Source organism: Ctenopharyngodon idella, chromosome 10, assembly GCF_019924925.1.
Source record: "Ctenopharyngodon idella isolate HZGC_01 chromosome 10, HZGC01, whole genome shotgun sequence".
NCBI classification, from domain to species: Eukaryota; Metazoa; Chordata; class Actinopteri; order Cypriniformes; family Xenocyprididae; genus Ctenopharyngodon; species Ctenopharyngodon idella.
The window spans coordinates 9,098,817-9,119,208 of NC_067229.1; the positions used below are offsets into that span (position 1 = coordinate 9,098,817).

Genomic DNA, 20,392 nt, shown 5'->3' on the forward strand with positions numbered 1-20,392 from the left:
TTGGGAGCAATGGATAAGTCTGATTCCCATTTTGCATTGGGTAGGCTTAATGTATTGTCTGATTTGGATATTATTTTATATATTTTGGAGAGTAGTTTTTTTGGGGAGGTTATATTAATTAGCTCTGAGATTGGAGGGGGAAGATCTAGATTAATTGTCTGAGTGTCGATTTTTGATTGAATAGATGATTTGATTTGTAAATATTCCAAAAAACAATTACTCCCAATGCCGTATTTCTGGACCAAGTGGGAAAATGGTGCCAAGTTGTCATTAAGCAGGATGTGTTGAAGTTGTGTGATGCCCTTATCTACCCATGTGCGTAAGTTGAGTGGCTTTTTGTTAACCATAAAATCTGGATTATGCCAGATCGGGGTGTATTTAGACGGTGCAAGAGGGGTGTTCGTGATTTGATGAAATTTCCACCAGGCTGTCAGAGCTGCGGCTATTGTCGGTGTTTTAAAACAGTGATGCTTTTTGATTGTCTGATTATAGAAAGGTAATTCTGAAATGTTAATGTCTTTACAAATTGACTGTTCAACATCTTGCCATGTGCTTTCTGATGGGTTTGGGTGAATCCATTTGTATATATTTTGGAGCTGATTGGCCAAAAAGTAGTGGTAGAAATGTGGTGCTTCCAGTCCTCCTTGTGTTTTTGGTTTCTGTAGTGTAGTTAATTTAATTCTTGGGGTCTTATTTTTCCAATAGAATTTAGTGACGATTGAATCTAGTGATTTAAACCAGGTGAGGGTGGGTAGTGCCGGAGTCATTGTAAATAAATAGTTTAATTTAGGGAGTATAGTCATTTTAATTACTGATATTCTGCCCATAATGGATAGTGGTAAATTCATCCAGCGATGAAGGTCATCATTTATTGTTTTAAGTAATGGAGTAAAGTTGAGTCCAAATAGCTCTGACAGCCTGGGGGAAACATTAATACCTAAGTATGTGATATAGTTGGTGCACAAAGGAATAGGTGGTGTCTGGGATGTCACATCCAAGCTGTTGGAATGTAATGAGAGTATGGCAGATTTACTCCAGTTGATTGAGTATTCAGAGATATTAGAGAATGAATCAATGAGTTTAATAGTTTCTTGTAATGATGATGGTGGGTCTTGTAAATATAGTAATATATCGTCAGCGTAAAGACTAATTTTGTGGTGCATGTTTAGTGTTTGAATTCCTTTAATGTAGCTGTTTTGACGGATAGCTGCTGCTAGTGGCTCAATGAAAATGGTGAATAATGAAGGGGAGAGTGGGCATCCTTGTCTAGTCCCCCGTTGCAGTGTGAAGATATGTGATGTTAGTCCATTGGTGATGACAGTGGCTGAAGGTGATGTATACAGAATTTTGATCCAATTAATGAATGACTCCCCAAAACCAAACCTCTCTAATGTGGAAAACAGGAATTTCCAATTGACCCTATCAAAAGCTTTTTCTGCATCGAGAGTAACTATGATGGTTTTGGTTTTCTGAGTTGATGAATAATGCATTAAGTTAAAAAGTCTGCGTGTGTTGTTGGATGAAAGTCTACCTTTGATGAAACCGGTTTGATCTGGATGGATTATAAATGGTGTGACTTTTTCAATTCTATGTGCTAGTGCTTTGGCTATGATTTTAATGTCTACATTGATTAGGGAAATCGGACGATAACTTGACGGTAATGTTGGGTCTTTATTTGGTTTAAGAAGGAGTGAAATTGTGGCTGTGTTCATATTATCTGGGAGTTTTGATTTTTGTTTTGATTCAGTAATCATACGGATGAAGAGGTGTGATAAAATGGACCAAAAGTGTTTATAGAACTCAGCAGGGAATCCGTCGGGGCCTGGTGCTTTATTGTTTGGCATGAGTTTGAGGGCATTAAAAAGTTCATGTTCTGATAAGGGAGAATCCAGAGTATTTATTTGATGTTTACTGAGTTGAGGTAAGTTGATACTGTTGAGAAATGAGTCAATGTCTTTCTGATCTGGGTCTTTATTGGAGGAATATAATTTACTGTAAAAATTTTGAAAGATTTGATTTATTTCTTCTGGTGAGTTGGTGGATTTCCCTGCTGTGTCTGTAATCAGTGGTATTGTAGCTTTTTCCTTATTTTGTTTGATTTGATTTGCCAAATATTTACTAGATTTGTTACTATGATGAAAGTTTTCTTGTCTTAGCCTATGAATTAGGAATTGTGTATGTTTATTGATTAATTCATTCAATTTGAGTTTATATTTTCTTAATGAATCCTGTGTTTCTTCTGTTGGGTTATTTATGTTAATGTCTTCTAGTTGTTTAATTTTTTGTTCCAATTCTACTTGTTGATCCTTTTCTTTCCTTTTTTTGTAAACGGAGAATGAAATTATTTTTCCTCTTAGTACGGCTTTCCCTGTTTCCCACAGAAGAGATGTTTCCGGGGAGTCATTCATCTCTAGAAAGCATGCCCACTCTCTTTTGAAATAACTGTCAAAATCATGGTCTTTCAGAAGAGATGTGTTAAATCGCCATCTGGTAGTGGGTTTATGTTGACTAGTTGTGTTCCATTTTAATGTTACCGGGGCATGATCACTAATGACTATTGGATGGATCTTCGATTCAGAAATATTTGATATGATAGAATTACTAGTGAGAAAGAAGTCAATGCGGGAATATGAGTGGTGTACTGGTGAGAAAAATGAGTATTCTTTACTGTTAGGATGCTGTAGACGCCAACTATCGCCAAGACCAAAATCACTCATGAACTGTTTTATGGTTTCTGCAGATTTCCAAATGCGTTTATTGCCTAAACTATTACATCTATCTATTGTTGGATCTAGAACTGTATTGAAATCACCTGCGATTATGACTGGACAATTAGAAAAATTTGAAATTGAGGAGAAAAAGGTCTGGAAAAAGGATGGGTCATCTGTGTTTGGGCCATATAAGTTGCCTATTGTGACTGGGCTATTATTAATGGAGATGTTTATGATAATGAAACGTCCTTCAGGGTCTGTAATGGTGGTATTATGAACAAAAGAGATTTTTTTATTTATTAGAATGCATACTCCTCTTTGTTTTGTGTTGTAGTGAGCAGAGAATAAATGACTGTAATTTGATGATTTAATTTTGTTATAATCTGATTCTGATAAATGCGTTTCTTGCAGGAGACATATGTCAGCTTGTAATTTATTTAAATGACTAAAAACTTTGACCTTCTTTGTCTGAGAACCAAATCCACGAACGTTCCAGGTTACAAAGGTGATAGATGACATGTTTTAGTGAAAAATAGACAAATGTACATGTGTGGGCCTGTTAGTACTGTATATGTATACATGTGAGTGTATGTACTCGAGTGGGTGTAGTAGTGTATATGTGTGTGTGCATAACAATGCAATGTTGTTGGCAGACTAACAAAAATACAGAAACACAACTGACAGAGTATACACAGCAGAACAGCAACAACAAAACAGAAACCATTAAATACAAACATATGGTGGAACATGGGAAGGGGGACACGAGACCTAGGTGCAAAAGTAGGAGCACATCTAATAGATTAACGAAACAAAGAAAGAAGTGAGTGTGTTTAGTTCAGTTTATGATTATGGCAGTTATTGACTCAGGAATAGAAGTGAAGTGTTCAGAAAAGCCAGGGAGTAATGTCCTTATCGCGATATAGTTGTCCATCTATGTATAATTTGTCCACTGTAATGATTGCCTTTTTTCCTTCATTTATTTTTTGTTTCCTGATTGGAAAGAGTTGTTTCCGGCGTTCGAGAATGTCCTTTGGATATTGTTCATTGAGTCCATAGTTTGTGCCTTTGAGTTGTCTGCCTTGCCTCTGAACCAGTTCTTTGTGTTTATAGTGTTCGAATTTTGCGATGATCGCTCGTGGTCGACTGTTGTTGTTTTTGGATCTGATACGGTGAACACGGTGAAAGGTGATGCTCTGTACTGTTTCCGCTGGTAATTTGAGTTGTTTTATCATGAAGTCCTTGACTGATTTTTCGGGGTCGTCTGGAGTTTGTTCTGGGATGCCTGTAAAAACTAAATTGTCCCTCATGCTGCGCGATTGCAAGTCCAAAATGTTTTCTTTCATGGTTTTATTTTCGGCGACAACGGAAGTGAGTTGAATGGTAAGTGCTTGAACGGAGTCCTTTAAAAAGTTGTTTTCTTTAGTAAGAGTGTCTATCTGTTCTTGGCTGAATTCTAAACTGTGCCGCAATTCCTGGAATTCCTTGTGTATGACTTCAATAAGTGCAATCCTTGTATCAAGTCCGGTGAGTTTATTTTCAATTGAGAGCAAGATGTCGCTTACCTCGGTGCAGCACGGCGGTTTGGGTGATGTGGATGGTGTTGTACTTGGGCTGAAAGGTGAATCGGGACGAGGTCTCTTGGAGTTTGGAGTGGGGTTACCTTTACTTTTTTTGTTGTGATCTGGTTTGTCCCTGTTCATGGTGCAGCAGAATGTGTTGTAGTGCGCGTCGATATATGCTTCGAGATGATCCAGGTTGTATAATATTATAATCCGGTTTTGAAAAAACGGAGAAAAAAAGACGAAATGAGAGAAGTGTGGAAAGGGGGGGGGGGGGGGGGGGGAAATCGAGAGAAAAAACAGAACAAAACAAAACAAAACGAATTGTTGTAGGTATTTCAGTTGGAGTTGTTTTTACAATCTAGCAGACGGGAGCTGCCATCTTAGATCTCGCACCGGGTCTCGTGAGGTCTCGCGTTACTCAGCCATCACTCGCCTCATCAAATCATCAACATCTAAACCTCTGTTAATTCTCAATAACAGCTTTTGTAGATGCATGTCAGAAATAAAGTCAATCTGGTTAGTAATAAGTGAAGCTGGTAATGCTGTTTGTGGAGTTGTTTGATCAGATCTTGAGAGATTTAATGTCTTTTATCTCCTTTCATCTAAGGCTGTGGCTGAAGTCAAAGATCTTGTTGTTCTTCTGTCCTTCTGTGATTCTGCTCGTTATCACCTAATTATCTCATTAACTCCAACACTGATTCAGTGTAACATTTAACACCCTGTAGTGTTCACACTGAGGAGTGTTCTGGGCGAAACCATGTGGGGCCTACATGGGCGTGCTGGTTGGGAGGCGTCCGGCCAGTGGGACCGTGACAGTTAAGGGGTTAAATAGCAAATGCACTCGCCCCTGGGTTTGCTGGTCTGTTCATTTACACGACAACAGAGTTTTGGTGGCCTGAAAACTAAAACTTTTGAAAACTTTTCAAAGTGCAAGTTTCTGAAAACGATACCGTTTTTTATCTCCGTGTAAACTGCAACAACTTGTCCGGCATGCATAATACAGCGTTTTTAGTAATTTTTGTGGATCCATGTGAATGGGGATAGTTTTGAAAACATTGTCATTTGTACAAAGAAAAAACATTTTACTAAAAATTACATTTTTAGTACATCGTTGTCATGTAAACTTACCCTAAGAGATTTGTTGAATAAAACGGGAATTTTTTAGCACTGTTTGATTAACAGCTCATGTTGATTGAAAGACAATGTTCCCGCCATCTCCACGACTTCACCCAAACCAAAAAAAATGAGTTATGTATGTATACTACATCGTTTTGAGTCGGTTTCAGTGGTTTTGTGTGTACATAAATATTTCTTAAGGCGACGCAGATAGGGATAGGGAAAGCTCTGGCTTCATGTGGATGTGGCCTAGGTCAGACTATGGGGCAAATTATCACAGAAGACAAAATCCAAAAACACACAGAAAATTTCATACATGTTACAACCTGTTGCTCATTCTGGATTTTTTATTTTATTTTATTTTATTTTATTTTATTAATAAATAATGAAATCACACAAATCAAGGTTTTTATTTATTTATTTATTTTACAAATTTTGGAAACAGCATTGCTAAAATTGTAAACCTAATTGAAAATTAACAGAAAATAAAATGGCTCATATAATATTTAGTTTTACATTTAGGTTAAATGTGTATATACATATATATATATATAAAAATCTACTAAATTCTATAAAAATTCTATAATCTATTTTTAAAAATGTTGACCCTATTCATTGAATGTGCCAAAACTCAGCTACCACATGACAAACATTTACCTATAAAGTTAAAGACCTTTGAGTTTAACATTTCAATGTTTACCAAAAGTCCACAGTGTAAGATCCAGTAAATGACTTCCAGTATTTACGGTTTAAAAAAGCAAACGTTTTCTTTTTTCAGTGTGAGATAAGGAGGATCATCTAGGTCATCTAGGAGACAACAACAGTTTTAGTCTTTCAGTTTTAACCATGTTCGGATACTTTAAGGGTCGAACTCTTTGTCTACCTCAATGCAGTGGGAGTTATATATTTTGCAATGTTTGAAAGATTGACATGTGAATATTTTGAAACTTCTTTCATCTCACTCATTTCTGTAGTTTTTTTTTTTTCCTTTTTTTTTTCTTTTCTTTTCTTTCTTTACATTTAGATTAATTAATCTAATAATTTTTTTCTTTAAATGTAAGTCAGTGAAAAAAAAAAAAAAATACAGGTTTACCTGTAAAGCACAATAGTGAACAACATAAAATATTTTGGAACTTTCTTTTTGCTTCCTGGTTACATAAATGTGATTTAAGAAGTTTGTCATCTTGTCCTTTGTTTTGTCAGAAAAGCTACTTTCTGTAAACATTCTTGGCTTTGTCTTTTGGTTCTAAAACTTTTCTTTTAAACAAAATGTCCTTCTGCACGACCATAAGGTGGTCTGGTTTAAAAGAGTCCTCCTTTTGACTTAGTAAATTATTAACTTTTTGATCCCTCATCATACAAAAAGAGACAGAAATCAAAAGTTACAGTCATTTGTCAAATGAGAGTTCAAAATGAGAGTTCCTGTACAAATCATCAGCTTTTCCTGTTTTCTATTTTCTCTTACTGTTGTGCGAGGTCAAGGTGAGTTTATTCATTTTTAATATGTAGAATGTTATACATATTATAATCACACCCAACACTTACCTTAAATGGTTTTAAAGAGTGTTGACTATTACATCTTTGTGTAACATTTGTTTGTGCTTCTCAAATTGTCGTTGAGAGGATATTACATATGAAAACAGAGAAACAGTTTGGAAAGATTCATACAATGATGGTGAAACAGTGAAAGTGAACTGCGTAGCAGGTTTTGCTGGAATATATAGATTAAAGGGGTACTTCACCACTGACAAAATGGGCTTTCAATAAAACTTGGCTGCCTATTCAGTAGAAAGGAAGGAAAAATTTGAAATCAGTGATACCTGACTAGAGAAAACCTAGAAAAAAGGCTGTTTTCTTCCTATTTGGCAAATAGGAAAACTTCAACACCCATAATGCACTGGGCATGTTGCCGTCAGAGTCAAATAACACTTTGATTTAGTAGGAAATACTCCTTAGCAATTTTTAGCCATAATGGTGTCAACTTGTATTGTTCCTGGGAAGAATTCAAAGTTTAGGGGGAGTGAGTTAATTTAGATTTCCAGTGAAGGATCTAGTGCGTTGAAGGCAGTGACTAAAGGCTGCAATTAAATCTAAATACGGAGAGAAAGGCAACATGGTAAATCTTTCCGAAGCCTTGTGTTTACAGTGAACATTTCAAACTGAATTACCATGAACACAGTGTTTTAGGCTAAACGGAGGGGGAAAGCTGAAAGAAACCGCCATTTTGTCAGTTCTCCCCAACCCCCTGAAGCAAAACACTGTTGCATACAGATAAGAAAGCTGTTGCCATGTTCCATTTCTACTATAATGCTGTTTAAAGAGTAGACATAGTACAATAGAATTTTCAATCCTTCAGTGAGGAGTTTTGTTATGTTTTTTCACAACCCTAAAACTAACATACACATGCATGCTTTGATTTGATTTTAACTTTATTGAACACGCTTCTAATTTACATTATTTTTATGGCCTCTTCCATTGTGGTTGGTGGTATTGTTTAACAATGACATGCTCTTATTCCATTGAAAACAAATTTGGTCATTCTCATTGTTCCTGAACTTAAATTCTGAGAAATGTTTGGACATTTCAAAACTTGCCACTCTAAGGCAAAACTACCAATGCACACTATCAGCAATCATAAGCCCTATTCACACAGGATTAGTATTACCTGGTGACCTCTAGTCATTTGTAGTAACTGCGGAGTTTGTCTGTGATCGTAATCCAGTGCAAATTGGCCATGTCTGTAATTTGTAAAGTAAAAACTCCCCCGCAAATGACTTACCACATTTTGCCGAATACCAAGGTCCTGTGATAATATTAGTCCCTTGCGAATTGGCATCTCTGTGATTTGGACAGGATTTGGCGGGGTTGTATATCATTTTTTCAAGGTTTTTGTTTCCTTTGCGCCTTTTTATCCGTCTTTCACAAAGAATGGGGGCTGCATTGTTTTGATAGTATTTTGGGTGCTGGATCATATTGCTACACACCATACAACTACACTCTTAGAAAGGATGTGTTAAAACTGACTCAAACTGTGTTAAATTCTTACACATCAATGGGTGAGTTTAGGGACAATGCTTGTTGTGTTAATTCTGACACATTCATTGAGTCAATGATTTTAACACAGTGAATGTGTCAGGAAGGTTAACCAGAGGTGTAGTCAAGACCAGACCCTCCAAGTCCAAGACCATTCAAGAGGGAAGTTAATGAGATAATTAAGTCATTAATCAAGCACTAGTGATGAACACCTGCTGTTAACAAGCAGAATCATTGAAGGAAAGAGGAAAACAACAACAAAATAAAACTGCTGCTACTTCTGAACATGAAGACCAAATTTGCAATGATCTCTTTGTCAAGTCCAGTCAAAAAAAAGAAAAGAAAAAAAGTCTTACACATCAATGCTTGTGTTTTGGGACAACACTTGTGTTAATGTTTACACATTCACTGTGTCAAACACAGACATTCAGAATGTGTCAAAAAGCATTTGTTAAAAACTGACTCAAACTGGCTAAATTCTTACACATCAGTGTGTGATTTTATCGACAACACTCATTGTGTTAATTTTGACACATTCTTTGTGTGATGATTTTAACACAGTAAATGTGTCAGGAAGGTGATCCGATGAAGAAAATCACAATTTTAAGTCACCATCATGGATATCAGTGTTTGCTTTAGTTGAGATCTTGACCCTTGACTTTTTAATATAAAATGTTGTTTGGACTGTTTTAACTGAGTTATAACAGCCAGACAAACAAAGGGAAAAGATGGCCAGGTGGTATTGGTTATACAGCAGAAGATCAGCTTTTTCAATATAATCCAATGGATTTCTCAAAATTTGTTCTGATTTATAAACATATAAAAAAAAAAAAAAAACTCTTAGGCACACACAGACATCAAGAATCAGCCTGTGAATCTCAACAATGGTGAGAATAATAAAGCATGTTGCAGTGCATTCTGGGTGCCACCAATCAAAATTCATCCACAGCTCCCATCATGCATTGCAGCATGAATAAATTATGAGCTGAATTGTCTTAGTAATTTCCTTTATTCTCATATTTTATTTTGTTCTGTTTATGTGACTTTTTAGTAGCTTGTTTTTTTAATGTTCAGAGTTGATCTGTTTATCAGAATAAGTTGCTTGTCACCGTTGTTGAGATTCACAGGCTGATTCTTGATGTCTGTGTGTGCCTAAAACAAAGATTTTTTTTTTTAGTTTTTGCTCAGAACAGCTTTTGAGAAATCCTTCAGATTATATTGATAAAGCTGATCATCTACTGTTGAATCACAGTGCTGCTGTAATCAATAATGTAAAACTAACTCAGAGACTGGGCTCTAAATGAGTTCAATGATTCAGGTCAAATCATGATTATGTGAAAACATAACCAACACCTGATCATCTTTTCTCTTTGTTTATTTGGCTGTTATGACTTAGTTACAACAGCCAAACAAAATCAAATATTAAAAAGTCAAGAGTCAAGAGCCCAACTAAAGCAAACCCTGATCTCTGTGATGGTGACTTAAAAATTGTGATTTTCTCCTTTGGTGATTCTGCTTATTGACATCAGGTGCTCATCGTTAATGTTCAATAGTCACACGATTAATGAATTATCTTGATTGGTCTTGTTTTGGTCTTGGAAGGTCTGGTCTCGACCACACCTCTGTGGCCAGTTGCACTAAGCTGGTTTTGAGTTGCTACCCAGGTAAGTTCAAGATTAGTTTGAGCAAACTCTGGTTTTTCGGGCTTATGAAGGTGGATTGGTTTTTAGCGGGGTTCATTGCTATGGTAACTTGCGCTACACGGATAACCTGCTACAGAGCAGGTTTTATTCTGGGTTAGATCATAAACCCAAACTCGATCAATCAGCTGTGAGTAAAGTGACATGTATCTGATGCAATAAAGCCACTCCCCCTGTATCTCTCGCTCCAAATTAAATCAGTTTATAGTGAAAACAAAAATTGCTCAACTTTTGCTGTTAATTATTCATTATATTTATATTAAATAAATTAAAATTATGAATAATTCATGACATATTCATATAATTAGGCCTGTTATATTAATTGACAATATTAAACTTTGCTTTTAAATTAAAATAAATATAATACATGCACAATATATAAAGCTTTTAAACAGATTAAGATTACATGTATTCTTTTGAGCTCTTTGTGAAACTATATTAATTATTTGGTCTATTTGTTTGATTCACATGCATCGCTATAGTCCGATATTTTTTCAGCTGCCTACTCAAACTTTCACTGCATCAGTGTTTATTCCTGCTTTGTAAATGCGTTTAATTTCATATTTTTCATAACAATCTCTTAATCTTCGGAAGAGACATGAATTGCGCAGCTCTCTCGCGAGAAGTGAATCAAACTGACGTTCTCCTTGTTCTGTGTGATTGGCTGTTTGCTGCACGTGTCACACTTTCAGGTGCACACGTTTTGCAAACTCTGGATTAAACCTGAGTTCACAGAGAAAGTTTATACCGAGCATTGTGCAACAGTTGATCCTGGTCTAAACCAGGTTGGATTTATCTGGATTTGTCAACTCCAAACCTACTCTGAAACTCAGAGTTTGTTCAACTAGCATCTGGTCTTGAATGGTCTTGGTTTTGGAGGTCTGGTCTTCACCTCTGAAATGAACACAAAGTTGTGTAAATGTGTAATATTAACACGTTACAGCTGTTCTTGGCTGCACAGATTGTGTTGATGCTGTGAACAAATTCACAGGTTGTGTTAATTTTAAAACTACACATAATATGTGTAAAACAATTGAATTCTTCAAACACATTTTTATGCAATATTGACACAAAATGTGTAGACTAGAGTGTTACACATAATATATTTCATTTTTTTACACATTTCCTTTTAGTGTATACAGTTTGCAAAAAGAGAAAGCTGAAAACCATCAAAAGAACGAAAACAAAAAGAACCATTTGATAAAGATGGATGACATGTTTATGATATATCTTACAGCTAGACCTATAACGGCAAGACATTTCCAAGCAATAGCTTATTAAAAATAGTGCAAGTGAGGGGGTTCACAGCATAATTCAAGGTTAATGTGTTACAAATAAATCAAGTGTAAAGCTTGAGCTATTCGATTTTAACCTGATGAAATGTAAATGACACATTTTTCAAGAAAAATCACAGGCTTCGCTTGACCCGTGTGAATGTGCCACACAAAATTTGGACACGAGGCTCCCCTTATAATACTAATCCGTGCGATTAGGGCTATTGTATAGTACAATACTCATAGAAGTGGAATGCCATAGAAACACTTTGGTTTTGTTTCCTACAATGTAAAAAACTTGTATTTCGTAATTTCGACACTTCTGTAGACGTCTAAAAGAAATAAAGTCAATCTGGTTAGTAATAAGTGAAGATGGTAATACTCTTTTTGTTGTTTAATTATCCTCTGCTGAGGTCTTGAGAGATTTAATGTCTTTTATCTTCAGGTGATTTCATCTAAGGCTGTGGCTGGAAGTCTGTTGCAGTTATTGTGTTTCTGCTCGTCTCTTTTCTGTTCTTGTTGTTTCTTTTCCTTCAGTGAGTCTGTTTGTTAACAGCAGGTGTTCATCACTAATTCCTAATTATCACTTAATTAATCACTTAATTATCTCATTAAGTTCAACACTGCTTCAGTGTTACTCTAATACTCTGTAGTGTGGACACATAGTACAAGTGTTTATTTAAAACTGAAGATTTTGCTGTGGGGTAAAAGGGTTAAAGCTGTAAGATGAAAAAAACAGAGTGAAACGTAATTTAACAGTAATCAACTGTAAATTAATTTACAGCAACATACTGTAAAAATACAGCAATTTACTGCCAACCCTGCTGACAGTAGATTACCATAAAATGAAGGGGAAAAAAACAGTAATATTCTGTCAAACATAACAGTCAGATTTACTATACAAAACAAGTTAATTTCACTGAAATATTAAAAAGTTAATAGAAAAAGTTATGCGAAGTCAATACCTGATAAGGAGAGTAAATATTGAACTGAAGTGTTTTGTGTTTTTGTACAAGATGACATAGGTTACCATTATGCTGGAGAGTAGAGCCTGTGCTTCAGTCACTGATGAGCTGATAAAAGCTGATGTTATACTGCATGTTGCTTTACTGAAAAGCAGTAACTTTGTCGTTTCTGATGCAGTGATAAGCTGTTTGCTAAATATTTTAACACATATATGTGTGTCATTGCTAGTTTAGACAAACTGTAAAGATTTGAGTTAAAGTCATGTTTTTAATTATTTCACTGTTATATATTAAGTGTTTGCAGTTAATAAATATTCATTTTCAGTTGACTCAAAAGAAATTACTTCACAGTACTAATGCTGTATAAATACTAGTTTTTAAACTCAAACTGTTTGAAGCAATCGGTTTCCCAAATTAGATGAGTTCATTTCCATGGTAATATTACAGTAACATACTGTAAAAAAAGAGAGCTGTAAATTTACAGTAAAGGGCTGTAAATGAACAGTACATTACTGGCAACCACAGCTGCTAGTAGATTACCGTTATTTTACAGCTCTTTTTTTTTTTCTTTTTTTTTCTTTTCTTTTTTTTTTTACAGTGCATCTCTTCACTTCTCTTCTATCCTTCTGTCCCCTTCCTTTCTGCTGAAGTCTTCTTACAATTTTTCCTCTTATTCACTTTACCCTTCATTTCTCCAACACCTCTTCCCTGCTCTGTTATTATTAACCCAGAAGATAACAATTTGGGGGCAACTGAAATCATTCCATGTGCATTTGAGAAATGACAAATTAAAGAGTTTTAAAAAATTAAAAAATTAAAAAAGTTAAAAAAATTACATATATGTCTGTGATTTTTGTAAAATCAATAAAAAGAGCTGCATTTTGCAATAAAGCTCTTTCTGATTCTGAATTTTTTTACACAATGTTTTGAGAAAATTATGCATATGATTTATAATTTATAAAACTTACAATCTGTTTAGGATGATTACAAAGTATTCAGATAATTGTTAATAGTTTTGAGAGAAGTGATCTTAGTTTGGAGAAATGTGTCAAATCATCAGAAGTGGAAAGTCCAGGGGTCAGAAAGTAAAAGTCCTGCCATATTTTTATTCCACCCACTGAAGCAGTGTTAAAGTTAATGAGAAATTAATTGAGTGATGATTGAGCATTATTGAAGACACCTGATGATAAGCAGAATCACCAAAGGAGAAAAATCACAATTTTTAAGACACCATCACAGAGATCAGGGTTTACTTTAGTTGAGCTCTTGACCCTTGACTTTTTAATGTTAGAATTTGTTTGGGCTGCTGTAACTGAGTTATAACAACCAAACAAGAAAAGATGATCAGGTGGTGTTGGTTATGTTTTCACATAATCATTATTTGACCTGAACTCATTTAGAGCCCAATCTCTGAATTAGATTTACATTATTGATTACAGCAGCACTGCAATTCCACAGCAGAAGATCCTTTTTTTTTTTTTCAAAATAATCCAAAGGTTTTATCAAAAGTTGTTTAAAAAAAAAATAAAATCACTTTTATTTAGACACACAGACATCAAGAATCAGCCTGTGAATCTCAACAATGGTGACCATCAAAAAGCATGTTGCAGTGCATTCTGGGTGCCACCAATCAAAATTCATCCACGGCTCCCATCATGCATTGCTGCATGAATAAATTATGAGCTTAATTGTCTTAGTAATTTCCTTTATTCTCACTATTTTATTTTTTGCTGTTATGTGACTTTTTAGTAGCTTGTTTTCTATAGCTTAAAGTTGATCTGTTGATCAGAATATCTTGCTTGTCATCGTTGTTGAGATTCATACACTGATTCTTGATGTCTGTGTGTGCCTAAACAAAAGTTTTTCTTTTTTTTTGATCAGAACTTTTAAGAAATCTTTTCAATTATTTTGAAAAAGCTGATCTTTTGCTGTAGAATCACAGTGCTGCTGTGATCAACAATGTAAATCTAACAAGAAGCCAAACAAATTCTAACATTAAAAAGTCAAGGGTCAAGAGCTCAACTAAAGTAAACCCTGATCTCTGTGATGGTGTCTTAAAAATTGTGATTTTTCTCCTTTGGTGATTCTGCTTGTTAACATCAGGTGTCTTCAATAATGCTCAATCATCACTCAATTAATTTCTCATTAACTTTAACACTGCTTCAGTGGGTGGATTAAAAATATGGCAGGACTTTTACTTTCTGACCCCTGGACTTTCCACCTCTGCAAATCATTTGAGAAAAAATATAAATCAATGCGATTGTACAGAGTAAAACTTGTTTGATTTTTGCAGAGAGAGAAAAAGTAACCCAGGGAACACAGCAAAGGTTCATTCTTTTGTTTTTTTGTTTGTTTGTTTGTTTATTTGTTTTTTGTCTGTATCCTAACCCAATGATCACAGATTTCTGTGCTTTATTCAAAGCAACACTTTAATTATTCTTGTTTCTCTCACTTTCCACATAGAGATAACATGTACAGCACCAGGTTATATCAAATGGTTTTGTTGTTGAGCCTGTGCAAGAATACCAGAGAAATGTCATATTAAAATACAGATGTTTACAAAGGTTCAAGCCTAGAGAGGGAATCCCCAGTGCAATAAACAATTCTCATAGGAAATTATATTAAAATATCACTGTATTTATAATGCAAAAACATCAGTGGTGTCACTCATGAACTGAAATATTGTAAGAATACATAAAAAGTGCATTCTAATCAACACATTACATATTTATATTGAACTTTATCTATTCACTTTAGGAAAAAACACAGCATTCAAATCCATTTTCACAGATTTTTCTTTTGCTTCTTATACAGAAGTAACTTGTGAGCTTAAGTCAAAAAGATTTGGAGTAAACAAGATCAACCCAGAGGGAAAAACTCTTTTCAGAGCTGGAGAAAGTGTGGTGATCACCTGCGCTGAAAGATACTGGATCTTTGGTACAAAAGAAATCATCAGATCATTTACATGTCAAGAGAACGGGGAGTGGGATCATGAGCCTGTTTGTGAGGGTAAGATTGTAGAGAAACACTTCTGCATTAGGAGCTGAACTTACTGTGTTATTAAAATAATGTGAATCTTGTTTCAGATATTAGATGTGAAGTTCCACGTGACCAGCATGTGTATAACCCAGAATATTACTTCAGAGGAGATATGACATGGGGAGCAAGAAGAAGATACTATTGCTTTGATGGGTATTATTATGAAGAAGCAGAGGCCACATGCACACGAGATGGATGGACTCCAAAACCACTGTGTGCTGGTATGTGCTGATATTAAATCTTACAATTTGTGCATATAATATGAATTCAAATTAATATGATGGATATTTTTGTTTTACAGGGAAAATATGTGCAGCACCAAACATCCCAAATGCAGAGATTGTGGGACATCAGAGACCAAACTACAGCATCTATTCAAGGATAAAATATAAATGTCATCCTGGGTTTGAACCAGAGCAGCCTGTAGAAATCACCTGTAACTCCCAGACTGAATGGACAGGCATACGGCAATGCACTGGTATGATTTTATTATTATTTTCAATTATTATTATTGATTTTATTATTATTATTTTATTTTTATTGTTACAGAAATTATCATAATTTTGATTTTACTGAATTCTCATTGTATGATTCTCCAAATTAAATGTAACAAAATAAAGACTTTTATAAAGGCAATTTAAATATTTGTTTAAAAGTTTTAAAGTGTTGTGAATCTTCTTCAATCTCACTCATTTCCAATGCCTTATGGGACAGATTCATTCACCACATAATCATAGTTTATGATTTGATTCAAGAAGAACATGAGCGAGCAGTGAAAATATTGCTTGTGCACAGAGCAGTCTGGTGTAAAAAAAAAAAAAAAAAAAAAAAAAAAAAAACACTATTTGACTTTGGTAAATGATTAACTTGTTGATCACCAAGCATGCAAGAGTATCAGAGACAGACCAAAAAAAAAAAAGTAACTTGAAAATTGAGCTCAAAATGAGAGTTCCTGTAAAACTCCTTGGCTTCGTCTTTTGTTTAGTTTTAGTTTTTTTTTTTTTCTTTAACTGTGGCCAATGTCAAGGCAAGTGATTGCTGTTGTTATTTATTTAAATGTCTGTTTCATTTAGATTTTAATGAGTTGAACATAGGCTATAACCTATGTTATATTATATGCACTTCTCAAACTACCTTCAGAGCAGTGGTTCTCAACCTGGTGGGCCGTGAAATAACTTAAAATTAATTTAAATATATTAATATAATTTATTAATTTTATTATTAATATGTTAAATAAAATAAAATAAAAACACATTGTGTTACATGAACACAAATATATTCACGTATTTGTCAAAATTAATGTACTGTGAGTGTTTTACACTGATGCTCCGAACAAGCGTGTTTTGGAGAAGTTTGTGAGGATCAGTGGTGTTTATGCACACATGGGCATCAGAAGCTGCATGGTGCATATATTTAGATAAATGCTCCTCTCTAGAGTTCATTTTTCTAGCTGACTAACGAGTTTATGGTCACTGAATATGTTTGTTCTGAGGTAAATGTGACGTTACGTGACATTGTTTACAAGCTGTTATTAACGTCTTTCCGCGGTTGAAACACTGATTAAGCGATTATACGAGACATGATATGGATTTCGTTAAGTTGTAGTGTATCTTTTATCATACCTTGAGATGTTCATTCATGTTTATTTCGCGCTATAACTGGTAACTTAAAGCGGAGGAGAGGATCAGTTCACGTGCGGCGTCAGGCTGCTGCTTCTCTTGAACTGCTGCGATCTGTCACGATCACATTAAAGAGCGCCAAAACGGTATTTATGTTTTTTTTTTATTCCGAAGTAAAATGGGCAAAATATGAAACTTGAGACTTTGAGAAATATGAGACTTTGTTTCATGTCAAAAGCAACAAACCACAAATCATATTGTGATTTATTGGATGGTTAGGTATCCTCGTGCTTTTTTAAGTGGGTATACGGAAATCCTTGAACATTCCTAGTGGGTATACGGCGTATACCTGCGTATCACGTAGACTACACCACTGACATATACCAATAAACACTAAGAGAGAACTGAAGGCTTAAAGGGTCATGAAACCCCAGAACACATTTTTTGAGATGTGAACAGATATGTATAGGCTGCACATCATTGAAAACACTAAAGGTACTCATTAATTTTATTTAAAAGTTGAAATTAGTTAGTTTTGCATTTTTCAGAGCGATTTCTGTCTTCCAGTTTAAAAAGCAAAGTCGGAGCAACGTCACAAAATCAGACGTCATCGTGTACTACCAGCAAGATCAGGAGTGCTGATTGGCTCCAGTATGGGCAGGTCGAACATGCCGACGTCAACAGTTTCGAGCAGTTCTCTGCATTTATTCATAACATAAAGCTCATTCAATCCAATCACTGCGCTGTAGTATATAAGATTATAATTGCGGTATTATGCATGAGGAAGTATCACTTCTCTTGCCTCTGTCTCTGTTGTCATTCAGAGACATGGGTCGTAGGTGCTTGTTTCCTCAGTACTACAACACAAAAAAGCGTTTTCCTGCGACCAGAGCAGAAGTTTGGGTGCATGTGGATTGTTTTGCTGTAATCTACCAGCACAAATGAAAAATATGTTCGCATGAGATCGCATTACAGCGGAGAATTCAAATGTCACAAAACGTTATCAAAGTATTATTAGCCCTTATGCACATTTCTCCCTTGTGCTTGGGAGTTTGTCATTTTTCTCCGTTCTCATATATTAATAATCATTATTCTGTATAATGAGTGTTTTATTGGTTGTTCTTTCCCCTCTTCCCCCTCCTCTACACTCTACACATGAACAAAAGGAATTAAAGAGTTAATTAACAAGACACAGGTGAATATAATGACAAATCAGACAACTCAGGAAAACTAGGTCAGTCAAATATATAAAACTCTATTTTCAAAAATGTTGACCCTGTTCATTGAATGTGCCAAAACTCAGCTACCACGACAAACATTATGTATAAAGTTAAAGACCTTTGAGTTTAACATTTCAATGCTTACCAAAAGTCCACACCGTAAGATCCAGTAAATGACATCCAGTATTTACGGTTTGAAAAAGGCAAACTTTTTCTTTTTTCAGTGTGGACTTTTGGTAAACATATGGAGGATCATCTAGATCAGGGGTTCCCAAACACATTCCTGGAGCCTCCCCAACACTGCATGTTTTCCATGTTTCCTTAATCAAACATACCTGATTCAGATCATCAGCTCATTAGTCGAGACTCCAAGACCTGAAATGGGTGTGTGAGACAAAGGATACATGCAAAATGTACAGTGTTGAGTAGGCTCCAGGAATGTGTTTGGGAACCCCTGATCTAGGTCATCTAGGAGACAACAACAGTTTTAGTCTTTCAGTTTTAACCATGTTCGGATACTTTAAGGGTCGAACTTTTTGTCTTCCTCAATGCAGTCCGATTTATATATTTTGCAATGTTTGAAAGATTGAAATATGTGAATATTTTAAAACGTCTTTCATCTCACTCATTTCTGTAGTTTGTTTTTTTCTTTACACTGTCCTAAGGGACAGATTAATCTAATTCATCTAATAATTTTCTTCTTTAAATGTAAATAACACTAGTCAGTGAAAAAAAATATCTAACAGGTTTCCCTGTAAAGCACAGTAGTGAACACATAAAATATTTTGGAACTTTCTTTTTGCTTCATGTTTATATGTTACATAAATGTGACTTAAGAAGTTTGATTTGTCTAAGGTAACATATCCTTTGGTTTGTCCAAATGACAGAAAAGCTACTTGTGATGTGAACTCAAAATGAGAATTTCTGTAAACATTCTTGGCTTTGTCTTTTGGTTGTTTTAGTTGTGCACAAAGTGAAGGCAAGTTATTATTTTTGATAATATTGTTGTTCATCTTAATGTCCTTTTCAGTTACATTTTATTGACTTGAATTTAATGCTGCCTTCACGTGCTATCGGAAATTTGATAATACCCACTTCCGAAGTTGTGTTTACAAGCTCATTGCATTCAACTTTCGAAATTGGAGGGCGTTCATGTGCAATTTTTACCTAGGAAACTCGTATTTATGATAATGCAGCATAAATGTTATACATATTATAAAGCAGGTCCCAAAACTTCCATTTGTGAAAAATACTCATGATGAAACTGAAAGTGAACTGCATGATAAAGTAGGTTATCACTGTATTTTGTATTTTAAACAATATATCTTTCTGCACAACACAAAGTGGTCTGGTATAAAAGAGTCCTTTTTTTGACTTAGTAAATTATTAACTTTTTGATCCCTCATCATACAAAAAGAGACAGAAAACAAAAGTTAAAATTATTTGTGAAATGAGAGTTCAAAATGAGAGCTCCTGTACAAATTAAATCAGTGATATCTGACTAGAGAAAACCTAGAAAAAAGGCTGTTTTCTTCCTTTTTGGCAAATAGGAAAACTTCAACACCCATAATGCACTGGGCATGTTGCCGTCAGAGTCAAATAACACTTTGCTTTAGTAAGAAATACTCCTTAGCAAACTTTTAGCCATAATGGTGTCAACTTGTATTGTTCCTGGGAAGAATTCAAAGTGTAAATGTTTAGCAGAAGTGAGGTAATTTAGGTTTCCAGTGAAGGATCTAGTGTGTTGAAGGCAGTGGCTAAAGGCTGCAAAAAAAGTAAATACGGAGAGAACGGCACGATGGTTAATCTTTCAGAAGCCTCGTGTTTACAGTGAACATTTCAAACTGAATGACCACGAACACAGTGTTTTAGGCCAAAGGGAGCGGAAAAACTGAAAGAAACTGCCATTCCTGTTTGTGAGGGTAAGATTGTAGAGAAACACTTCTGCATTAGGAGCTGAACTTACTGTGTTATTAAAATATTGTGAATCTAGTTTCAGATATTAGATGTGAAGTTCCACGTGACCAGCATGTGTATAACCCACACTCTTACTTCTGGTGAGATATGAAATTGGGAGCAAAAAAAAACTGGCTATTGCTTGGATGGGTATGAACCAAAGGCAGCAGAGGCCACATGCACACGAGATGGATGGA

The 20,392-nt window shown here is 35.1% G+C and overlaps 1 protein-coding gene and 1 long non-coding RNA gene across 11 annotated transcripts in view; one reads left to right on the plus strand and one right to left on the minus strand.

Moving 5' to 3' along the window:
• The first annotated feature begins 6,723 nt into the window (after positions 1–6,723).
• cfh (complement factor H) overlaps positions 6,724–20,392 on the plus strand; it is a 68,705-nt gene continuing 55,036 nt past the window's right edge. For 6 of the 10 annotated variants that reach the window (XM_051908975.1, XM_051908977.1, XM_051908976.1 and 3 more), the window contains exons 1-3: positions 15,157–15,370; positions 15,448–15,621; positions 15,702–15,878. In XM_051908975.1, the coding sequence (XP_051764935.1) occupies positions 15,513–15,621; positions 15,702–15,878 (286 nt within the window). In that variant the 5' untranslated portion in view covers positions 15,157–15,370; positions 15,448–15,512. Of the gene's footprint in view, positions 6,872–15,151; positions 15,371–15,447; positions 15,622–15,701; positions 15,879–20,392 lie in introns of those variants that run through there. The other 4 variants (XM_051908979.1, XM_051908974.1, XM_051908983.1 and 1 more) reach the window with 4 other exon arrangements.
• Positions 16,208–20,232, minus strand: LOC127520649 (uncharacterized). Its single transcript, XR_007932170.1, has 2 exons — positions 18,471–20,232; positions 16,208–18,357 (listed from the first exon to the last, which is right to left on the minus strand). It is a non-coding gene; the product is annotated as an uncharacterized LOC127520649 (long non-coding RNA).